General features: G+C 42.8%; 1 protein-coding gene across 2 annotated transcripts in view; it reads right to left on the reverse strand.

Annotated features, from left to right (window-relative positions):
- F13A1 (coagulation factor XIII A chain) overlaps positions 1–20,655 on the reverse strand; it is a 75,343-nt gene that overhangs the window by 23,946 nt on the left and 30,742 nt on the right. For both annotated transcript variants that reach the window (XM_075744970.1, XM_075744969.1), the window contains 4 exons: positions 13,912–14,030; positions 8,327–8,434; positions 5,690–5,864; positions 2,321–2,459 (listed from right to left, as the gene is read on the reverse strand). In XM_075744970.1, the coding sequence (XP_075601085.1) occupies positions 2,321–2,459; positions 5,690–5,864; positions 8,327–8,434; positions 13,912–14,030 (541 nt within the window). The remainder of the gene's footprint in view (positions 1–2,320; positions 2,460–5,689; positions 5,865–8,326; positions 8,435–13,911; positions 14,031–20,655) is intronic.

Below are 20,655 nucleotides of genomic sequence, written 5' to 3' on the forward strand. Positions count from 1 at the left end.
GCTGAATGGGGCAGGGGACCTGGTGGCAAAAGAATAAGAGAAGACCAAAGTATTCAATGCCGCCTTTGCCTTGTTTTTTATTACTGATATGTGTCCTCTGGAAGCATGGCCCCTTGAGACCAGTGTGGAAGTTTGGAGTAATGACAATTTACCATCTTAGAGGAGGAACAAGTTAGACAATATTTAAACAAACTGGACACACAGAAGTCCAATGGATCTGATGGAGTGGACACAGAAGTGCTGAGGGAGCTGGCCAATGTCATTTTAAGACCACTCATATCTATCTTTGAAAGATCATGGTGATTGGGGGAGGTTCCTGAGGACTTGAAGAAAGCAACTATCACTCCTTTCTTCAAGAAAGAGAAAGAGTACCCAGGGAACTACAGACTTGTCAGCCTCATCATGATCCCTGGGATTGTTATAGAGCAAATTCTTCTCCAAAACACTTCCAAACATACTAAGGACAAGATGACTGGCAGTAGTCAGCATGGATTTACAAGGAGCCAACTACACCTGACCAACCTGATAGCCTTCTGTGATGAAATGAATGACTAAGTGGGCAACGGGAGACCAGTGCATGGCGGTTGGTTTCTCTTTTGAATTTAGTATCATCTCCCAGAACATCCTCACAGAAAAACCATTGAAGTATAGACTAGATAGGTGGACAGTAATGTGTATTGAAAACTGGCTGAACTGCTGGGATCAGAGTGTTGTGATCACTGGTGTGAACTCCAGCTCGAGCCTAGTCACTAGCTGTGTACCCCAGGGGTTGATACTGTTTCCAGTACTGTTTAACATCTTCATTAATGACCTGGATGACAAGACCTACTACACCCTCAGCAAGTTTGCTGATACAGAAGACTGGAAGAAATGGCTGAAACACTAGAGGCTGTGGATGAGGAGAGGCTGAGAGAGCTAGGGCTGTTCAGCCTGGAGACGACAAGGCTCAATAGGATCTTACCCATGTGTATAAAAAAAAAAAAAAAGTCTGGTTAGGGAATCGGGAAGAAGATAGAACCAGACTCTTCTCAGTGGCCCCCAATGACAGGACAAGAAGCAATGTGCACAAATTGAAACACAGGAAACACTTTTTTACTGTGAGTGGTTGAGCACCGGCACAAGTTTCCCAGAGGCTGTAGAATGTCCCTTCTTGGAGATATTCAAAACCCAAGAGGACACAGCCCTAAGCAACCTACTCTAGCTGACCCTGCTTTGAGCCAGGGGGTTGGATGACTTCCAGGGGTCTCTTCCAGTCTCAACTATTCTGTGATGCTGTGATACAAGCTTCAGATATAAATGAACCTAGTTGTTTTCCTTAGATTCCCTCTTGGTAGCAGATCATGGAAATCACATAAAAGAGGTTACAGCAACAGGTTCAGTCATTTTCTCCACCACAGAATGGGTTTATTACAGTTTTAATATAAAGATTTCCAGAGATTAAGTTGTTAATGAAACATGCTGATGAGCAGCTATGCTGATGAGTTGAAGATATCATTGACACAAATCAGGTATATTAACAATGAATAGGACAAGTATGTCCTGAATATAGGAATATGTACAGAGGTCACATTCACTGCTTCACTCAAAGGAGAACAGGCTTGAGGCCAAATAACCCACACATAATTTCTACTAAACAGAACATATAATCAATATATGCTACACTTCTCCTGTCAGACAGGAGACAGTAAGAGTTTGAGGAGGAAGTTAGAGCGCCGTCTTCTCCAAAAGAATACATAGACTCCATTTCTTTCTTTCCTAGGGAGTTTTCTTTTTATAAATCTGGTCATAGCACTTCAGTAACTTGTATGATATCTTGGCTTGTTTCTTTTTCTGCTGAACTGGATTTATTTTGTAAAGTACCTATTTGCGACAGCGACTGCATGTATACAATGTAAAACTAGCCTACAAATACGGGAACTGGGCAGAAGCAGGAGAAGAAGGGCACTTTCCCATAGATATTGAGGTATCCCTTTGAGCCTGGCTCCAGACTGATGGAAGTGTCCATCCTAACCCTTTCCATTTTTAGAAATGGCCTGGCCCTAAGGAGCACAAACCCATTCCAGCTCTCTGCCAGTGTGCTTAAATATGCACTATGGTAACAATTAATGGTAACATTAGTAGAGGGATCCCCTAGGGTACGTCTTTTTACATGACAAGCACTTCATATTAGTCAGCCTATTAACAGTCCATTCATTCAGTTTTACATAAGCTAGCGGTGTTCTTTAATGCACAGAGAAATAAATAAAACACAGGCATTGCTGTCATGTTTTTTACTACCTATATAGTTGACACATTAAAGGCATTTGCCTGGAGAACTCACCAAACAGAGTCTTTTGTAAGTTTAGTGTCCACTTTCCCTTCATCATCCAGAAAGAAATCCAGCTGTAGATTGGCGTTGTTATCATGGGCAGAAGAATAGTTGGTAACAAGTCTTGCAGGTATCCCCAAGCACCTCAGAACTGTGGCAGAGAGAAGTGTGATGAGAAGGACAAATATGAAGACTGTGGTCATGGATGACAGGATGAGTAGAGAGAAACTATTAATAACTAGAATGAAATTGAAAAACTCAGTCAAATCAACCCAAATAATTCCTCCTATCTGCCTTTATATAGAATATGTTAAATATTTTATTTGGTCCCAAAATGGTGAGCATTCAAGACATGTAATGGTACAATGGTTATAACTTAAGCAGCTGATTACCAATAGTTTTGAATAGTCTTGCAGAGTGACCATACTGTAGCTTTTCAGGGTAAATCTGGGTGCAATGGGTCCACTGCATGACCAAAAGCGGTATAAAGAAAAATGTCTGAGCTTGCAAGAAATGGAAAATATATTAGGTCTCCTAATATCAGTAATCCAGGAGAATCATGAGACTGTGCTAAAAAGAAAATCAGTAGAAAGTGTATCCTCCTGGTTGATTTGGAGTTTTCCTGTTTGACATCTGCCATCAGAAGGCATCTGGAGAACATAAAGAATAAAGCAGAAAATTATTGCTAACAAGGGGGAAAAGCTGCATTATCTGCAGGCGAAACATCAGAGTTAGAGAGTCTGAACAAAATGCACTACATAATTTGTATTGATTGCTAAGTAATAGTATTTTGGAGTCAATAGTCCCTTTGCTTAAAGGATCTTAAAAGGACCATTAAAAAAACCTGAAAAGCCCCTACTCCTAAATCTCAGACCATCACAATGTAGCACTGATGGCTCTACTTCCCATTTGGCAAGTGGTATATTTGGGATATGTGGAAATGCTATGGCTATGTCTGAAGTGCAGTAGTGCATCGTTAGGCTTCTGTGTTTGTGGTGCACTCTGGCTGATAAATAGGCATGGAGCATGGCCCCACGGGGGCGGGGGGGAGTGGGGCTGCAGGGTGACACATCATCTCAGCTTCTCCAGATGCAATGTTTTGTTTCTTGGCCAAAAAAAGTTCCTGTTTTCTCATTTAGGAGCCAACATGGTCCTGCAGAAAACAGAGGATTTTTTTTTTTGGAGAGGGGGAAATATTTTTATTGAAAATCCTATTTAAAAAATAGTTTTGACACTGCAATGTTGAATGGTCCTTGCTGTTACGGCTGGGTTTTGTATATTCATTAGTGTCACTACTGTGACTCCCAAGAAAGTGTAATGCCACACATTCATTTCAAGTTCCTGGATGACAAATTACCTGGATGCATCCAATACCATATGTACCTATTGATTAAACTTAATTCAGGCGCCCTCCCAGGCTTCCAGCACATGAGCCATCAGGGCTCATTGAAAATAATTTGTCTGACAATTTCAAGATTAATGACCATTTTTCAGAATGTTTTAGCATTTTTAACGGATGACTATCCAGAGTGTACAATATAGTAACCTTGGAAAGCTGGACTGGTCACAATGATAAAACATTGGCAGCTGAGAAAGATACAAAATCAGCTCAAAAACCCCCTTTTAGTTGCACATGGCTGTTTGGACATTTGCTGTCCTCTCTGTGCAGCGGTCAGCAGCTGGACATGTCAGTGGTTACGTATCAGATCAGCCACTGGGCAACATTTTCATTTCATAATGCTCAACAAACTTTATACTTCAGCAATCCTTGCAGCAGCACAAAGTACCAGGTCTCTGACTTGACTAACTTAGTCAGCAAACCGAGTCTAGTTTTGCCCCAGATAAATACGCCTCTCCACTTAACACACTCCAGGCCTCCACTGCGTCGCCCCAGTTTCACAGTGGCCCACAGGCAAAATGCTGCATAGCAGTGATTCAGGACCAGTGCGGGGGGAAGGTGGGAGAACTGGTGTGTGTGTCTGTCACCTAGAGAAATCCAGATGAGGCAACGGGTGGAAGCCACTGTGAGGAATTGCTTCCATAGGAAACATTTGCAAGAGCCTTTTTGAACCCATTGTGTTGTGCAGAGGCTGAGGAGCATCAAGTACAGATCATGCGACCTCAGGCAAGGAAGGAAGCAGACGTCTCTCAGGTTCTTTGGATGTGGCTAATTGCAGATTACCTCATTGCACCAGGAATAAAATGAACCATTTCTTGTTTTGGAGTACAGAGCACCTGCCAGCACAGGTAATTTTCTGTAATTTCCTTTTCACATCTTAAATACAAGGACCAAAGCTTAGACCTTCAGCTGTGGCTGAAGTACTTGATGCAAAGTAGGTTCCAAGCCTGCAGAAATACCCATTGTGTCCCCCTGGTCCTAAGCTGATCTGGTCCCCCCTGGTTTGATACTTAAATGCATATGTTGTAAGTGCCTCTAAGGAAGAACATCTGGGCTTAAGAAAGGCACTTACTTTTGGTTTCTGTTAAGCTGCTTCTATTAGCCAGTGCCATAAGCATAGGAACTGCTTGACTGGCTCTACACTGGCACTTGACATAAGCATTGCTTCCAATGTCTGGTCTCCATCACCTGTATAATGGACATTTTTTACACTCCCAGAGTCTTTCTTGACTCATAGTACGCTGCAGTGACTTCCAGTGTATTAGCAGTGTTCATTTGGGATGCTGCTGTTAGCAAGTGCAAGACAGTAAAAAAATGGGACCAATCCAACACTGCTTTCCCTACTAGGTTTTACAACCTGCAGCACCCTGTTTGCTGCAACACTGGAACTCTTGTTCAAGCAAGTGTGTTTAGACTTAACCTTGTAGTGCAAGACAACTCATAAACGAGGCCAGCATTTTCCTCATTGTTCTTGCTCATGAACTCCACAGAAAATGTTAACAGTGCTCAGTAGAAAGGTGCTGGGACAGTGCACATCAGTCTTGCTAGAAACAATCCTCAGGAGGTGAGATTTAGGCTTTCTGGAGCAGAGACACCACCATATATCCCCTATTGGGAAATAGTTTCACGTTGCAGGTCTAGATAAGAAGCCCCCTGTTCATCTCAGATTTCCTAGCAGAAATGTGGAGTGTGCCAAAATAATAACTTTCTCTCTCCCAAACTTACCCTCTGTGAGCCAGTTGAATGCATTTTACTGACCAAATAAAAAGTTAACAGATTTGTGTGGAAGAGCAGCCAAACTGAAAGAGATGCCAAAAGTTTATTTAAAGAGCATCTATTTTAGCCATGTATTTTTAAGTATCTCTGCTATTTACTCCTGAACACCACAGACCCAGGAAGTATTTTAGCTAGTTTAACCTAAAAGCTCTCTCTGTTATGCAAGAATCATATAGCAGGGTGGACCTTTTCTCACTGATACCTACATGTGTTGAAGACACCGGCAAAGACCCAGCACTGGCCGTATCGCACTGGTTGCTTAGAACTGTAATACTCCAAGAGGATGTCCACACTTCCCGTCCAGGCTGAAGGTGCGACCCCGTAAGTGTACGTATTGTCCCAGGATCCAGCAATCACACCATTATCATCCCTGGAGTTGATCTAAAGACAAAGGAAATAAGTGTTAGGGATGTCAGAGACTGAATAATAAAGAGCTCTTTAACCCAGCAGATAAAGATAGGATGGGAGAGACTGAATATAATCAAGTTTAGGCTAGAAATAAGACAGAAATGTTTAATTATGAAGGTAGGAGATGAATAGAACAATCTTGCTAAGGGCCATGGATTTTCCATCACTGAACAATTTTGAATGAAGGTCAAACACTTAAAAATAATGGCACACTCACCACACTGAGTATCCATGTTGCCAGTTTTGTACGTTTTATTAACATTAAACATGCTTACTGCTATGTATTTTTCATAACATGATCAGTTATACACTGATAAACAAGCCTCAGAAATATTAAGCTGGATTCTTTCCTAACATCGTCTGTTATTTTCGTCCATATCAGCCCAGAGATTTTAACGAAATCACTCCTGATTTACAGCAGATTGAGAGGAGAACCAGTCCACTGTTATTTTTAGAGTAGAAACTAATTTCTTCGGTCCAGCACACTTGAAAACAAGAAGGAATTTGCTGTATAAGTTTTCCCCTGGTAAGAATATACAAAGCAAGGAGTTTTGCTGACTAATGGCTATACTGATAGGCATTAACGAGCAATACATCTCCTAGCTGCAATTTGAACCAAACCAGTTGAGGCTGTGCAAAAAGCTCATTCGCTCTGTACCTTTTAATTATGCTAATGTGGAACAGCTACACACCAGCCAAATAAATCACAATTCTCATTTAAAAGCTTTTGGCTGGATTAACTACTGTTTTATAATTGGAAAATCGACTTCCTGTGAACCCTAGGACTGAATAAAGATAAGTAGTCAGAGTCATAACCAAAGGGTTAAGGGGTTGTGCCCATCTCACTGTTGTGGGAAACATGCCAAGAAAAGAGGCAATTCAAGGACAGGGCAGCATTTTGATCTTCAGGCTCTCCTCTGACTGTAAAAAGGCAAAGAAGGGGGTGACTATACCTGCTCTACAACATCAGGAAGCCTCAGAAGGATCCCAGCACAGGGACACCTCCTCAGACGAGCTCAGCTCTACCACGTCATGTCTTGAGCAAGAATGAGGTTAAGGAACATGGGTGGGACTTGAACACCTCTTGGCCACTTCTTATGAGGTCCAGATTTCAGACAGCTGAAACTCCCACCCAGCTATAGCCTAATCCTGCAGATTAGACCTAAAGTCCATTGACTTCTGGATTTCCAATGGTGAACTTCTCCACCTCCCTACAATGACTGAGTGGCTCAAAACCTAAGTAATATCCAAATCCCCTTTGGGTTCATAAACTTCATGCTCTTCCGCCCGTAGGGACTCTTAACATCTACTAGCCCAGTGTTGTGGGAACTATCTTACTTCTATCTGAAGGTCTGAAGCCATGTTTCTAACGTCTGTGGTGAAAGAGCTAACTAAAAGGTTAAAAGAGAAAGACAAGTGAGGGGTGCTCTCAATCCTTGCTGAAGCTATTCTATTTAACATGATGTTAAGCAAAAATCAGCATGTGGCAGTGAGAGCCTGGAGATCCTATTTCAATGTCATCTAAGACAGAGAGCTCATTCTCTCAAAGCCTGCACAAACACTGTAACAAGTGGGTTAAAGGATCATTCATCTCCAGGAGCCATGTTTTGTGGACAGTCTGTTTCAGTAGCTGACTTGGGAGGACATCTAGCTCGATGACTAGAGTATTCTTCTGGGAAGCAAAAGGCATCAGTTCAGACCTTTATAAGGCAGAGGAGAGGACTCAGCCTTTGCCTTCCACATCCTGGATGAGTCTTCCATCTTGAATATTAGGGATAGGGCTGCTTGCACCCACAGCATGACTCCTAGTGCCTAGCAGCTGGGAAAAATGGAGATGTGGAAAGTCTTCTCCTTTCTCTTTGCTTCTGGCTATTTTAGGTACTTACATTCTGAGTGCCATAAGTTTTGAGGACCCCATGTTTAAGATCACAGATCTTGCAGGGTTTTCTTCTGGGTCCAAGGTAGCTCACATAAATGTTCTCAGCCTGACTAGACCATTCGAGGCTTAAAAATCAGACACAGTAACACTCATCATTGCAGTGTCTTAAGACCCCATTGAGGTAGGTGCTGGAGTCTACATAAAGTCTCTCAGTTCCCCATCCCAAATTCCACCCATCATGCCACCTTACTGTACATGGCAGAAATAGCTTTCTCAATTATCTTAGCTACTGGAAAGTGAGCACAGTGTCGCAAGAAATGCTATCATGCCTGGATTTCAATGTCTAAAATGAGGTGAGGTACCACTTCCAGGAAAAGGCAATGAGCTGACATAAATATTCCACCTTTAGTGGAGCAAAATAAAGTGCCAGACCCCAGAGGTCAGAATGGACAATTGATCTGGCGCCTGTTGGAGTGAGCACATAGGGGCATGAGGGCAAATTAAACTGGCCTGGCTTTGATTTGCTTCTGACACATCTTAGGCATCCATTACATACCACTGCAGAGGCAACACGGCAGATTTTGACTGGGTTTCCACGCCCAGAGAGGTCCAGTTCTGCCTTGTCCATCAGGAACAGGCAAGCATCCAGAATGTTTTCTTCAAACTAGATAAAACAAAATTAAAAGGGAAACACAGGGAAAAATGAGTCACTTTTTATTCTGGAAAGAAAGGAAGAGTTATCTTTCATTGCAGTTATAATAGCTGATCAGCTTCAAAATTAGCTGGTCAAGGCAAAGTTCTGTGTTTAAAAATACAAATTTTCTTCTAGAATAATCACCCATGTATAGCAAAAAAAAATGTAAGATGCTGTGAGGGAAAAGAAAGTGTCATTTTCAATTCAATCTGAGTCTGGTTTCCAGAAGGTTAAAATGACAACACAGCCTTTCTGACAGGACATAAAATTTTAAGTGCTAACAAGTATATAATAGGAAGATATTATAATAATAACTACAAGAAGCTAGTCTGCTCGTGAAGGACTTTGTGTCCTTCACAGATTCCAGACCTGTTAATTTCAGGACTTCTCTGACACAGGCAACGCAATGCTGGGAAGCTGAACAATAAATGGTTTGCTGAATTTAATTTGAAGACACATTTTTAAATTAATTTTTAAATATGCTTAAAATTGACAAGCCAAAAGCTGATTATATAGATTAATCCTGGTCTACGAAACTTAGACATCAAAAATACCAAGTGACCTAAAGCAGTCTTCTTCAAAAATAGAGTGAAAAGGTACAGTTTCTTCGATCCAGCATGAACAAGCACAAGAATGAATGGAGGGCAGAGGTGCCTAAATACACCAGAAACCATTTGTCACAGAACTTGCCCTGTGATGTATTTCATTTTCCTTAGGAGAAACTGCATAGCAAAGGAAAATACCTCTGTCCCCTGGAAAACGGTAGGAGACAAGGAAATGCATATTAACAAAACAAATATCTTCTACATACATAATCCTACATTAACGTTCAAGGCTATGACAGAAAGTCCACAGAGCTCGTCCCCTTGCCGTGTTAGGCTTTACGTTCTGTGTTTACATCCTTAAAGATATGATTCACACTAACAGGACTTTTGCTCTCACACTGCTACTACAGCTGGATTGATTTTGCAACTGTCTCCAGCCTGACTTAAGGCTTCTTAGCAGATGAGGGCCATCGAAGTTTTGCCTCCTGAGGAAGACCCCAGGCCGAGCTGCTGCCTTGGCAGCCCAGGGAGAGGCAGAGGAGGAGGAAGGGTGAGACCAGAGAGCTTGAAGCTCTGAAGAGTCAAGACTGCTGCCGGTGCTGGAGGGAAGATGGGAGGGATGGGGGTAACATCCCAGGGAGCCATGTACCCTTTGGCCTCACCCTTACAGGCAGCAGCCGAGCTCTGGCATAAGCAATGAAAGCAGAGGTTCATGTTTCACCACCCGCAACCATTTCCTGCCAAAGGGAAGTCCTCTTCTTCGCCCCCACCTTGGGCCTGCCTGGCTCTCATTGCGCAGGGTACCACTGTGGTATGGATCCTTTTCAGCAAACATCCTCCAAGGCAGCACACTTCTCTCACCACCACCCACACTTCCACTGAATTACTTTTTCTGGAGCAGACATTCACTGGTAAGTAACCTTCTAGTCTGACCAAAACTGAATTAATGGGGTTTGGGCAAGTAGGGAAAGAGGGGTCAGTGTTTCCCAGAGACCTATTCCTAATATTGTTTCATCCCTGGGAAGCTGAGTAATTACATGGTAGACTCTCCAGTTCACTCCACTGACATGTGATGTAAATAATCTCTGGTGAATGACCATGCTGTGGAGACCCTCCTTCCCCAGGCGAATCCTCACAACAGATAATGTAAACTCAGGGCCCTCATAGCCATCCTTCCTGCTTCAAGTTCACTTTTCTTCTGGTCTGGCCCAATGATTTATCACTTTCACCAGGATCAAAATCTGCTTTCTGTACTTCAAGTCATCAGCAATGCCTAAGACCTGAGTTAAATCAATACGAAGCTTACCCTGCAAATTAAATCTTTCTCATCTACAGTTTATGAGACGCTGTCAGTCTTGCCAGCATATACAGGAAGAATAAAGAGGAAAGAAATTGCTTTCAGGGTTGTTGCCTTCCACCTTAGTGTTTACAAAATGACATGAATGCTTGTGAAATAACTGTATTAACAGGAGAAGAGACATAGGACTAGCTGTAAAGTCTAGCTGCCTTATATTATTGCAGTAGTGTAGGATGCAGAGTAGCCCTAACTCTAAAGCCAGTTTTGCCCTTCTTCACTATCCAGATACTTAAAAACATTAAATCAAACTATATCAGTTTCCTGCTCTCAATCTTGGCATGAAAATGCTATCTGGAGGGAAGTGGAATAGAAACATAGCACTTGTAAGGCTGAACACCCCTGAAATGTCAGGGGAACCAGAGCCCCAGCAGACAGCCAGGAGAGGTGAGTGAACTTGGGCCAGGTGCAGGCACTGCCTGCCCAACACAAGCAGAAATGGAAATGAATCAAATTCAAGGACCAAGGAACTTGGGCAGAGCCACCTGGGAAAGACTGCAGACAGAAAACAAGGCGTGAGAAAACACACAGGCAAAGGGGTTCTGCCTGCCCACAGACGTGCATTGTGTTACTGTGCAATGCATTTAGTCAGGCTGGCCTTCAGTGGGCATCTTCTTTTGTGCTAACCTGTTTCTAATAGATGACTTTCTATTTAAATCAAAGTAAAAGGGGCTGTATCACCTTTTGCACTGGATGAACAAGGGCCGTATTTCTCACGGTCAGTTGCAGGCAGATGTGATCTCTTGCTGTCTGTGGTCTGACCTGACCAAATGCATGTGCTGTAAAATTACATTTGCACAGTGGGCTGCAAAGTTAACACAGCTCAACGTGTGGACGTGAGACAACTCAGGATGGCAACAAGAACTCTATGCCCACTTGTTTTATTTTATTTTTCTCACAAAAAAGCAGTGTTAAATGATCATTATAGCATCCAACTTCCAACACCTCTCAGCTAGAGAATTCCTGTGTGCCTAGATTTCTTCCAAAACCATATTTCTCCTTTGGGCTTTTCTGAGTGACTGGCTATTTACACTTTCTTAGAAGAAAGGAATCACAGTCATGTTACAAGGAACACCTCCATCCTCATTCCTTACAGCCATGTTTCAACTGGTCTGTTGTTTTTTCTTCCTCAGTCCATTTTTCTTGCCTTTCCTTGTCTCATGTTGATGCCGCTCATTAAAGACAGCAGCTGTAAGAAACATCTCCCGCTAGTAATCCAGTTTTGAACTGTATGTTCCTTTTTAATTTACAACCTGAGTTAAAGCTTCCAGCTGTCATTGTTCAAAGCAATTTTTAGCCTAAGAATATTACTGTGCACAAGTATATGACCATATACCTTTCACCTCTATGACTGTACGTGGCCTTATGCTTTTTACTTACACTGTTGTACAGTGCTATATGTCATAAATACAAGATGCATATATGTATGATGTACTCATAACACAGGCCTTACTACTAGTACTTTTACTCACTCACAGCAATGCTCTTATTCTTAACATCCAGGGTTGCTGAAAATGAGGAAGAAACATATTTTTAATGGCTGAAAATTGTCAGGGTAAAATCAGGAACATCACATCCTCCATTTCACTGAAAGTGAGGGAACCAGAAAAACGTTTGTCTATTGCTTTGCAGTTTGAGATGTCTGTTACACCCATAGAAAATGATTGATCCCATTAAAACTCTTGGCTTGGGCCCCCTTAGATGCATCTGCCACACTCAGTTTTCACATGGGAGAGTGATAAGAAAAGGTGCCCCACAGCGCAGTGGAGAAATCAGGTCCTCCAGTTGCAGACAACACAGGAATGAAAGTACGTGACAAAGGGATATGGAACAGCCCTAACCTCCCAGACAGAACTACCTCCTAGCAAAACTAAATAAATAATGCAGTTTGTCTAGGGAGGCTGGTGTTTGTGTCAGGAAGGTGCCACATTTGCTGAATGTAAGCACCTCAGGCCAAGCCACCATAGGCCATATATTTAGCATCTTAGAACATAAATCCAGCAGCTGGTTTAAGCAGCACTGTCCACATTCAGCCACTCATTCCCCTCTCTCCCTCCCCCTTACATCTGTCACGGAGTGAATCCCAAATCTAGGAACAGAGCAAGCCCAAAAAATAACCTGGGGAAAAAAAGTAAAAAATTCAAGGAGATGCTTATTCAGCTAGATCAGCTCTTCAGTCTGATTCACTGCACAGCTGCACAGGCACTTGCAGGGGGAAGGAAGGGCCAGGAGGGGGCATTTTTGGTCAACTTAAATGCACACTCAGCTTTGGCCTCAGGATCTGGTTCCACATCTCTTATATCAGAGGCACCATCAACTTATGGAATTGCTCCCCACCACCACCTTATTTAAGGGTTATTTTTATCTCAGTCAGGATGACAGTCAGACCCCGCAAACAACGGTGCTGACACAACCAAAGGAATGGTTCAGAGGCAGGAAGTCCCTAAGGCAGTGCTGCAGCAGGAAAAAAGATTAAATTGTACCTTTAAATAAAGAAACAAAAGAGATGTGAGTTGAAAGAGCTGTCCAGGGCAAGTACACTGGCGATCCAGCCAGCTCAAACTTTGAGATTGTCTTTAGCCAAGGGAAAGAAAGCAAAGCAAGAAGGCCCCTTCTGCAAGGCTGTGCTGGGGAGGTGCCACAAAAACTGAATGAATACATCACCATAGCATTAAGGAAATACTTTGATACTTTCTTAATTGTGCTGCTGTGAAAATCAAGGAGGTGAGATGAGCAGAGTTTGCCGTGTCCAGTAACTGTCCTTTGGAGCCCCTCTGAGTGACAGCTAGGGTTGGTTTTGCACATTTTGATTCTGCTCATGAATGTTTTTCCCCTATTCTCAAACAACAACTCAACTTTTTCATCCCATAGGGATTTTTCAGGCTGGTTAGTGCTTACAAAGAGATTGAGGTAAAATAGGTGAGCAAGCAATAGGAGCCTGATGCTATTGAAGGCATGCCAATACCGCCCACCAGCCTGGTGGGGATGTTTCCCACAGGCTGCAAGGGGCCACCGGAGACTGATGTTGTCATGGCCAGCTGGCAAAGGGAGAGGTGCCCCCCTTTGTCACCATGGCAAGGAAATGTAAAACTCGGGGATTAAATCCTAGTTTGCCATAGGAAACCCGTGACAAGCTGACTCCCGCCTTGAGCAGAGGAGAATAATTTCCATCAAGTTGCTAGAACTAAAAGGAGTTGTCAAAAAGCAATAAAACCTATTGCTGGAAAAAAAAAATCTCTACTCTTTCACCAAATTGGTTTAACATAGCAGCAGAAATACTGCTGCACTGTGATTATAACTTTCAACAGGCAGCCTCTTAGTGTCTGAAACATGCTCCTAAAACAAGATCTTTAAATATTAGCTATTATAACATTGCTTTTCTGGATTAGGCATATACCCACTTCATACAATTTTAAAATTATGCCCCTTGTCTTTCTGAAGGAGAGACCAATAATGCACTCCAGAGCCCACAGTCTCAACCACAGTCTGGTGTCAATTAAATTCATTTGCTTTCCTGCTGGGAGCAGCCAGAGGTCTAAAAAGCTCACCTGACCATAACTCCAGCTTCTTAATTTTATGTCGTTGATGTTTCCATGGAAAACAATACCAACATCATTCAGGACATATTCTTCCCTTTCCTTCTCATCATCCAGATACACGGCATCCTCTGCATCAGTTTACAAAAAAAATAATGTTAACAGTCACTTATGTTTTTATATAGGACAGATTAAAAAAATCTTAGCATATAATACAGTCATCTTTGATGAAAAGTACCCCTCTTCCATCAAACAAAGCATTACTTGCTTCACAGAGTACAAAAATAAGGAGGTAGTGACCTCAGTTAGGAATATGATACACAACTTAAAAGCATGCAAAATGCAAAAATGCGGACAACTCCTGCCTGTTTTCTCAGGATCTGTAAAGTATGATTAAAATGTCACACCTTATCAAGAATTTTATGATTACTGTGTACCACTAATTTAAAAGTTGGAGCACCATGACGCAATTCTGCATCCGTACAAACAGATCAAAGAACAATTTCAAACCTATTAATGTTAATGGAAAACAGCTCAAGTCAAGAGATCTAAAGAAAAATCTGTAGTGCATTAAAAAAATTGGAATACAGTTTTTATAGTGTATTAACAGAAGGTTTGGTTGCTTTTTCCGTACGTATGTTATTGACTGGAATGTCCCTCCCCCATGTAGCTTGACTGACCAGCTAAAATGAGGAGAAATTCAAGTGTCCAAGCGAAAACTGGAAGTAATTGGATGAGAACTTTATCAAAACATATACAAAGGGTATATTGGTCTTATATCAAGAGTCAAGAGCATGTGTGTGGACCCTCACTCTGCAAACACGATTCATATACGTAAATAGCCCATTATTAACATTCATAAATAACCCTGAATGACATGAAACTGTTCAGATCTTCACAATAAGTATGAAGCAAGTCGTGATTCTGTGACGTCAGAGTAGTTGAGGATTCCTTTTCCTGTGCCAATGCATGTATTTTGAGACTAAGAGATACAGCTTAACAATTAACAGTATGGGAATTAATTAATTGGAGGAAATCAGTAATGTGGTACCAGATAGCAAATTAAAAGGAAGCAATAACCTCTGATAGTTTGAAATGGGTGAGTACAAAACTACCATTCACTACTGCCGTAGTGGATTTCTCCAGCACCCCACTACGAATTACTAGAGGATCATTTCACTTTTAAAAGCCTATTGATTTGTTGTATTTTGTTGAAATGCAAATCAGATTTGTACTTCCTTGTAAACCTCATTCTCAAAAGCTTTTTCATGTGCCCATAAAACTGCAATTTGACTGAAAATAAGCTAAAATCTGAGCCCTCTGAAAAAATCAATGGCAAAACTCACACTGGCTTCAGCTAGGTGAAGGGTTTTGCCAATCTACACACCTGACACTGCTGGAAGTTTTGTTTTCTCTGAAGATGTATTTATATCTCTATATCTGTATATACAGAAGGGAGTATACATAGATATGTAACATGATGACCTCCACATTGGTGTGCAAGGAATGATAGGGAAGCAGGTGTTAGATATAAGAAGCCTTTATTGCATTTGAGGAGATCAGCACTTGCCATTACACTTTTCAGAGTCTTAGAATCATAGAATTGTTTTGGTTGGAAATGATCTTTAAGATCATCAAGTCCAACCATTAACCTAGCACTGCCAAGTCCACCACTAAACCATGTCCCTAAACACCACGTCTACATGTCTTAAATACCACCAGGGATGGTGACTCCATCACTTCCCAGGGCAACCTGGTCCAGTGCTTGACAACTCTTTCAGTGAAGTTTTTCCTTATATCCAACCTAAACCTCCCCTGGCACAACTTGAGGACATTTCCTCTTGTCCTGTCGCCTGTTACTTTGGAGAAGAGATCAAGACCCACCTCACTACAACCTCCTTTCAGGGACTTAGACAGCAATAAGGTCTCCTCAGCCTCCTTTGCTCCAGGTTAAACAACCCTGGTTCTCTCAGCTGCTTCTCATAAGACCTGTTCTCTAGACCCTTCACCAGCTTCATTACTCTTCTCTGGACATGCTCCAGCATCTCAATGTTCTTCTTGTACTGAGGGGCCCAAAACTGAACACAGTACTCAAGGTGCGGCCTCACCAGTGCTGAGTACAGGGGGATGATCACTTCCCTAGTCCTGCTGGCCATGCTATTTCTGATACAAGCCGGGAAGCTGTTGGCCTTCTTGGCCACCTGGGCACACTGCTGGCTCATATTCAGCCAGCTATTGACCAATACGCCCAGGTCCTTTTCCTCCAGGCAGCTTTCCAGCCACTCTTCCCCAAGCCTGTAGCATTGGGGTTGTTGTGACCCAAGTGCAGGACCCGACACTGAGCCTTGTTGAACCTCATACAGTTGGCCTCAGCCCATCGATCCAGCCTGTCTAGATCCCTCTGTAGAGCTGTCCTACCCTCAAGCAGATCAACACTCCCGCCCAGCTTGGTGTCATCTGCAAACTGACTGAGGGTCCGCTCAATCTCCTCGTCCAGATCATTGATAAAGATACTAAAGAGAACTGGCCCCAGTACTGAGCCCTGAGGAACACTGCTTGTGACTGGCTGCCAACTGGATTTAACTCCATTCACACAAGTCTTTGGGCCCGTCCATCCAGCCAGTTTTTCACCCAGTGAAGCGTATGCCTGTCCAAGCCACAAGCAGCCAGTTTCTCCATGAGAATGCTGCAGCATGCTACATCCAAATCCAAGCAAATGGAGAAGCGGCAGGTTTTATCAGGTTTTCCTTAAGGTGAGCAGGTCTGCAACCCACTCTTGCATTTGGTGGGGTGGTGGTATTCACCCAGCTTCTAAGGGCTGGGTTGTCAAGAACTCTCTTTATAGGGTTGTCACTACCCATGACCTAGTCAACCTGCACTCAGGCACAAAGCAGATCACGGGTTTATTATATTCAGAGGCTACCAGAGAGTGTTAAAACTTGACAGTGAATCAAAAAGCTGTAGTCATTTATGCCAGCAGGGACTCTCATACATATGAAATTGTATATTACATGACTTTTTTGAGGTCCCAGCTCTAAACAAGTTCTGCGTAACATCCCACCAAAAATATTGCAGATGTTACAGATCATCTAGGGTCTGTTTCGTTAGGCTGGATCTGCCTGAGTTGCTGATTGAACAATTATATGTACTTACTCATTGAGCTTTGGATTTTCTTAAAGCACTTCCATACAAATGGTAAAAGAACTCACACCTTCTTCTGTACAGTCACGCATTCAGTGGAGTGTGTGCATATGCCTTCCTGACAGCTGTTGTTTTCTTTCAGGGATTAAAAATATCAATATTGATCTGGTTGGTATCAATTGAGATGCTTATGTTATTTTGAGACTGCGTGATCTTTGCTAAATCAGATGAAAATTGATTAACTTCTCTGTCAATTATTTTAAAATATTTGTGGTTTCGATAAAGTAAAACGGGCTTCTATGTTTCACAGATAAGCCAGCTGCTTTGATTTTTGACAGCTTTCACTACCCTTGAGACTGTTTAGAAGAAAATACGAGGCATTTGTGACTACTTTGATGCTAAGCGTGCTCTACATAGTACAACTCCTAATTATTTTGTGCAAGTGGAGGCTCACATCTGACAAACTGAAGAATTCCATGGAAATGTGCTGGGTTTGTTCTTTTTCTCTAGCAGTTTAGGGTTTTTTTTTACCTACTTCTTTTATCCTGGGAAATTACTAAGACAGTAGCAATGCTACAAAGAAGCAAATTAGCCTCTATGCTTCTCTGTTTGAAGATGGTTAAGGTGAAGATACACTCCACATGAAGACAGTACTGCAGGCGAGGAATTCCACTGAACAAAAAAGAGATGAGGAGTGCAGAGCAGCCCTTTCAATTTGGGAAGGTGAATGAGAATGAGAGGACCCTACCCAGTATGGGAGGGACCCCATCCCCAGCACAGCAACCGGCTGGAGTTGGAAATGTTATTTCTTCTTGCAGACAGTGATTGCTGAGCACAGCAGCACCAGCAGATAGGTGGAGGTAAAGGCAACAGGCTTCCCACGAGCACCCAGCCTCCCTTCGATGCACTCCCGTGGGAATCCAGGGATGCAAGGCTGGGCCTCGCTGGAACCACAGAACTCCCAGGGCTCTTGCTGGGAAGCGGACAGCGCTGTGGCAAACAGAGCTGCAAGAGATGATAGTTTTCTATAAAACCCACTCCACCCAGGACCAATACCAGTATGCTGCCTTGCAACTGTTAGTGCTTGCCTACATTAATGTAGCAGAAGGATGAAGCTCTGTGTGAACTTTACCCATATGGAATCTATAAGAGATCAAATTTAAAATTTAGCTATAAACACAAGAAAATATTATTGGGCCAAATTTGGATGACTGCTAACACATGAGAGGAGCCCAATGTCAACCACGTGCTACTAACCCTCAGACTGTATTAGGATATTTAAGCAGGAGAAATATGCAACTGACTCAATAAAGTTGCAATATATTTAATTGCTTAAATGTAATGCACTTTGCAGGAGGTTTGGGTGAATGAAACACATGCCTCAGCCCACAGAGTCTACAACTTACTCAGACACGCTATGCATTTCCACCTATGAGAGAGCCACACAAGTCAATGCGAGGTCTTTTCCTGTGAAGCACTGAATGTTCCCCAGCAGAAAGTTGCTGGGACTCAACACCTCCTTGGAAAGAACTCACAGTATCCAGATCAAAGGAGCCCTTCTCTGCTTTCATGTAGTCTGATACTGCTAAGAGTTAAGTTAAACTCCAAGAAGTTATCCTGAACTACTTGCCATTTGTATCTTGGGTTTCAGAACTGAAGAGGCCTCTGCACAGCTGTTTTTCCCAACTATGTCAGCTGGCTGAAGAAAGGATGCTGACTCTCTTCACAGGCTTTACCTTGCTTATTAAGTAATGCAAATTTCAGCTGAGTATCTGAAATCTCAATCCACTAGCTTGCTGAATACCCAGATGTTTGGGGCTGATGTATATAATTGTGCAGGATCAGGCCCTGCATCTGCATCTTTAAGTATTCTTGGTGACCAGCCTTAAATGAAGTTAAGGGGATTAAAACATATAAACACATCTGATGATTTTGGAAGCAAAGTACTCTGTAGCTTGACTTGTAAAGTATTCAAATCTGTTCTGAAACAGCAGGAAAAAAAAAAAAGCATCCCTGGCTGGGAAGATATGTTAAAATTGAACTACAGTGAGAAAAGGAGTAATAAGAAAGGGCACAAATGCCTCTGTCTTAAAGAAAAGCTCACACCGACACATTGATGTTTCTCCAAAATGATGAGTCGGAAAGCTGCGCTAGACACTGACAGAGCCCGTACTCTGCTCCCTGCTATAACAATCCCCATCCATTCCTGGCATCAGCTTTCTCTCTTTCTAATGAGGCTTTTCACTCAGACTTTTCTGCTCAGCTATTAACCCAGCAAACAAGTCTAGGAGATTTTCAAACTATTGTTTTCTCTACACTTTAACTGCCTGAGTTTTTATACCCTTTTGTCATTCCACTGAACAATCTTTTCCAACCAGGGGATAAAGCATGGAGAAACAGTCCCTGGTTTTCTAACACAAGGAAAGGGGGAAAAGGAAGATATAGGAGCCAATTAGCCCAAACTACCTAGGAGTAAAAGTAGGGGTAAGAAATGAAACATGCAGAAGACAAAAACTACAATAGTGAGCAAGGAACAGGACTTGAAGTCATTGAGACACACCTGCACACCTTAGCTGGAGACAAAAATGTGGTCCTGCAGGGGTGACCTCAAGTTGCCTCCCCTGGGCCTGGGGGCACCCTTGCTGCCCAGACACCCTCTTCTGCTTTCCTGAAGCAGAGCTTTTCCCTCAGATTTGCTGATAGCTGCTGCTGGAGGCAACTGCTGCATGTCTTGCTCCCTGATGGTTTGCTCCCATGCTATGGTTTTAATCTTGCTGGCTTTTGGCTCCATTCAGCTCAGGTGGGAGAGAAGGAGGGCATAGGAGAGCAAAGCGCCCAGGTACCTTGAACAGGGGTGGATCAGTCAGCAATAGGGCTGGTGGGGAAAGAGGTGTGAAGAAGGGATTGATTTTCCCCTGACTAGCACCTTGAATCAGCCTGTGTGGTCCCCGTCACACCACAGTGGGGAAGGCAAGCCCCCACACATCACATTTTTTCTCTGCATTATGGCTGCATGCTGTCCTAGCTGGTTGCATGTTAGTCATGAAGCAACTTGAGGCAAAAGAAGCTTTTTCTTTGGGGTTTATCCCTTTCCAAAAGGGTTCTGAGCCACTGCAGAGTCATGGTGCTGGCTAACAAACTGGCTGTTACGGTATCCAGGACTAAAGCCAAGGGATGCTCTACCTTAGAGTGGAGAATCACACCTCCCTAGCTGGAGCTGTGAGAGGCTGATGATGCCTTCAGAAACCTTGAGCAGTTTTGTCTGCTCACAGTGGGTTATAACTTTGACAGTGATTCCTCTCTTTCTGTTACTCAGTCTCCCTCCTCTCCCAGAACAAACTCTTAGTATGCTGCTCTAAGGTACCTACCTCTACACTGCTTTGAAAAGTACTTCAAGATGTCATGGGGCCTTGCCCTTCCCTCCTGTTCCCACTTAAGTTTGCTTAATGAAGTTCAACAAGCACAAGTGTAAGGTCTTGCACCTGGGAAAACATAATCCAGAAGTGCAGCAGAGACTGGGATCCACCTGGCTGGAAAGCAGCTCTGTGGAGAGGGATCTGGGGGTCCTGGGGGACAACAAGCTCAATATGAGTGAACAGTGTGCTGCAGCAGCAA

The sequence above is a fragment of the Balearica regulorum genome, chromosome 2 (genome assembly GCF_011004875.1).
Source record: "Balearica regulorum gibbericeps isolate bBalReg1 chromosome 2, bBalReg1.pri, whole genome shotgun sequence".
NCBI classification, from domain to species: domain Eukaryota; kingdom Metazoa; phylum Chordata; class Aves; order Gruiformes; family Gruidae; genus Balearica; species Balearica regulorum.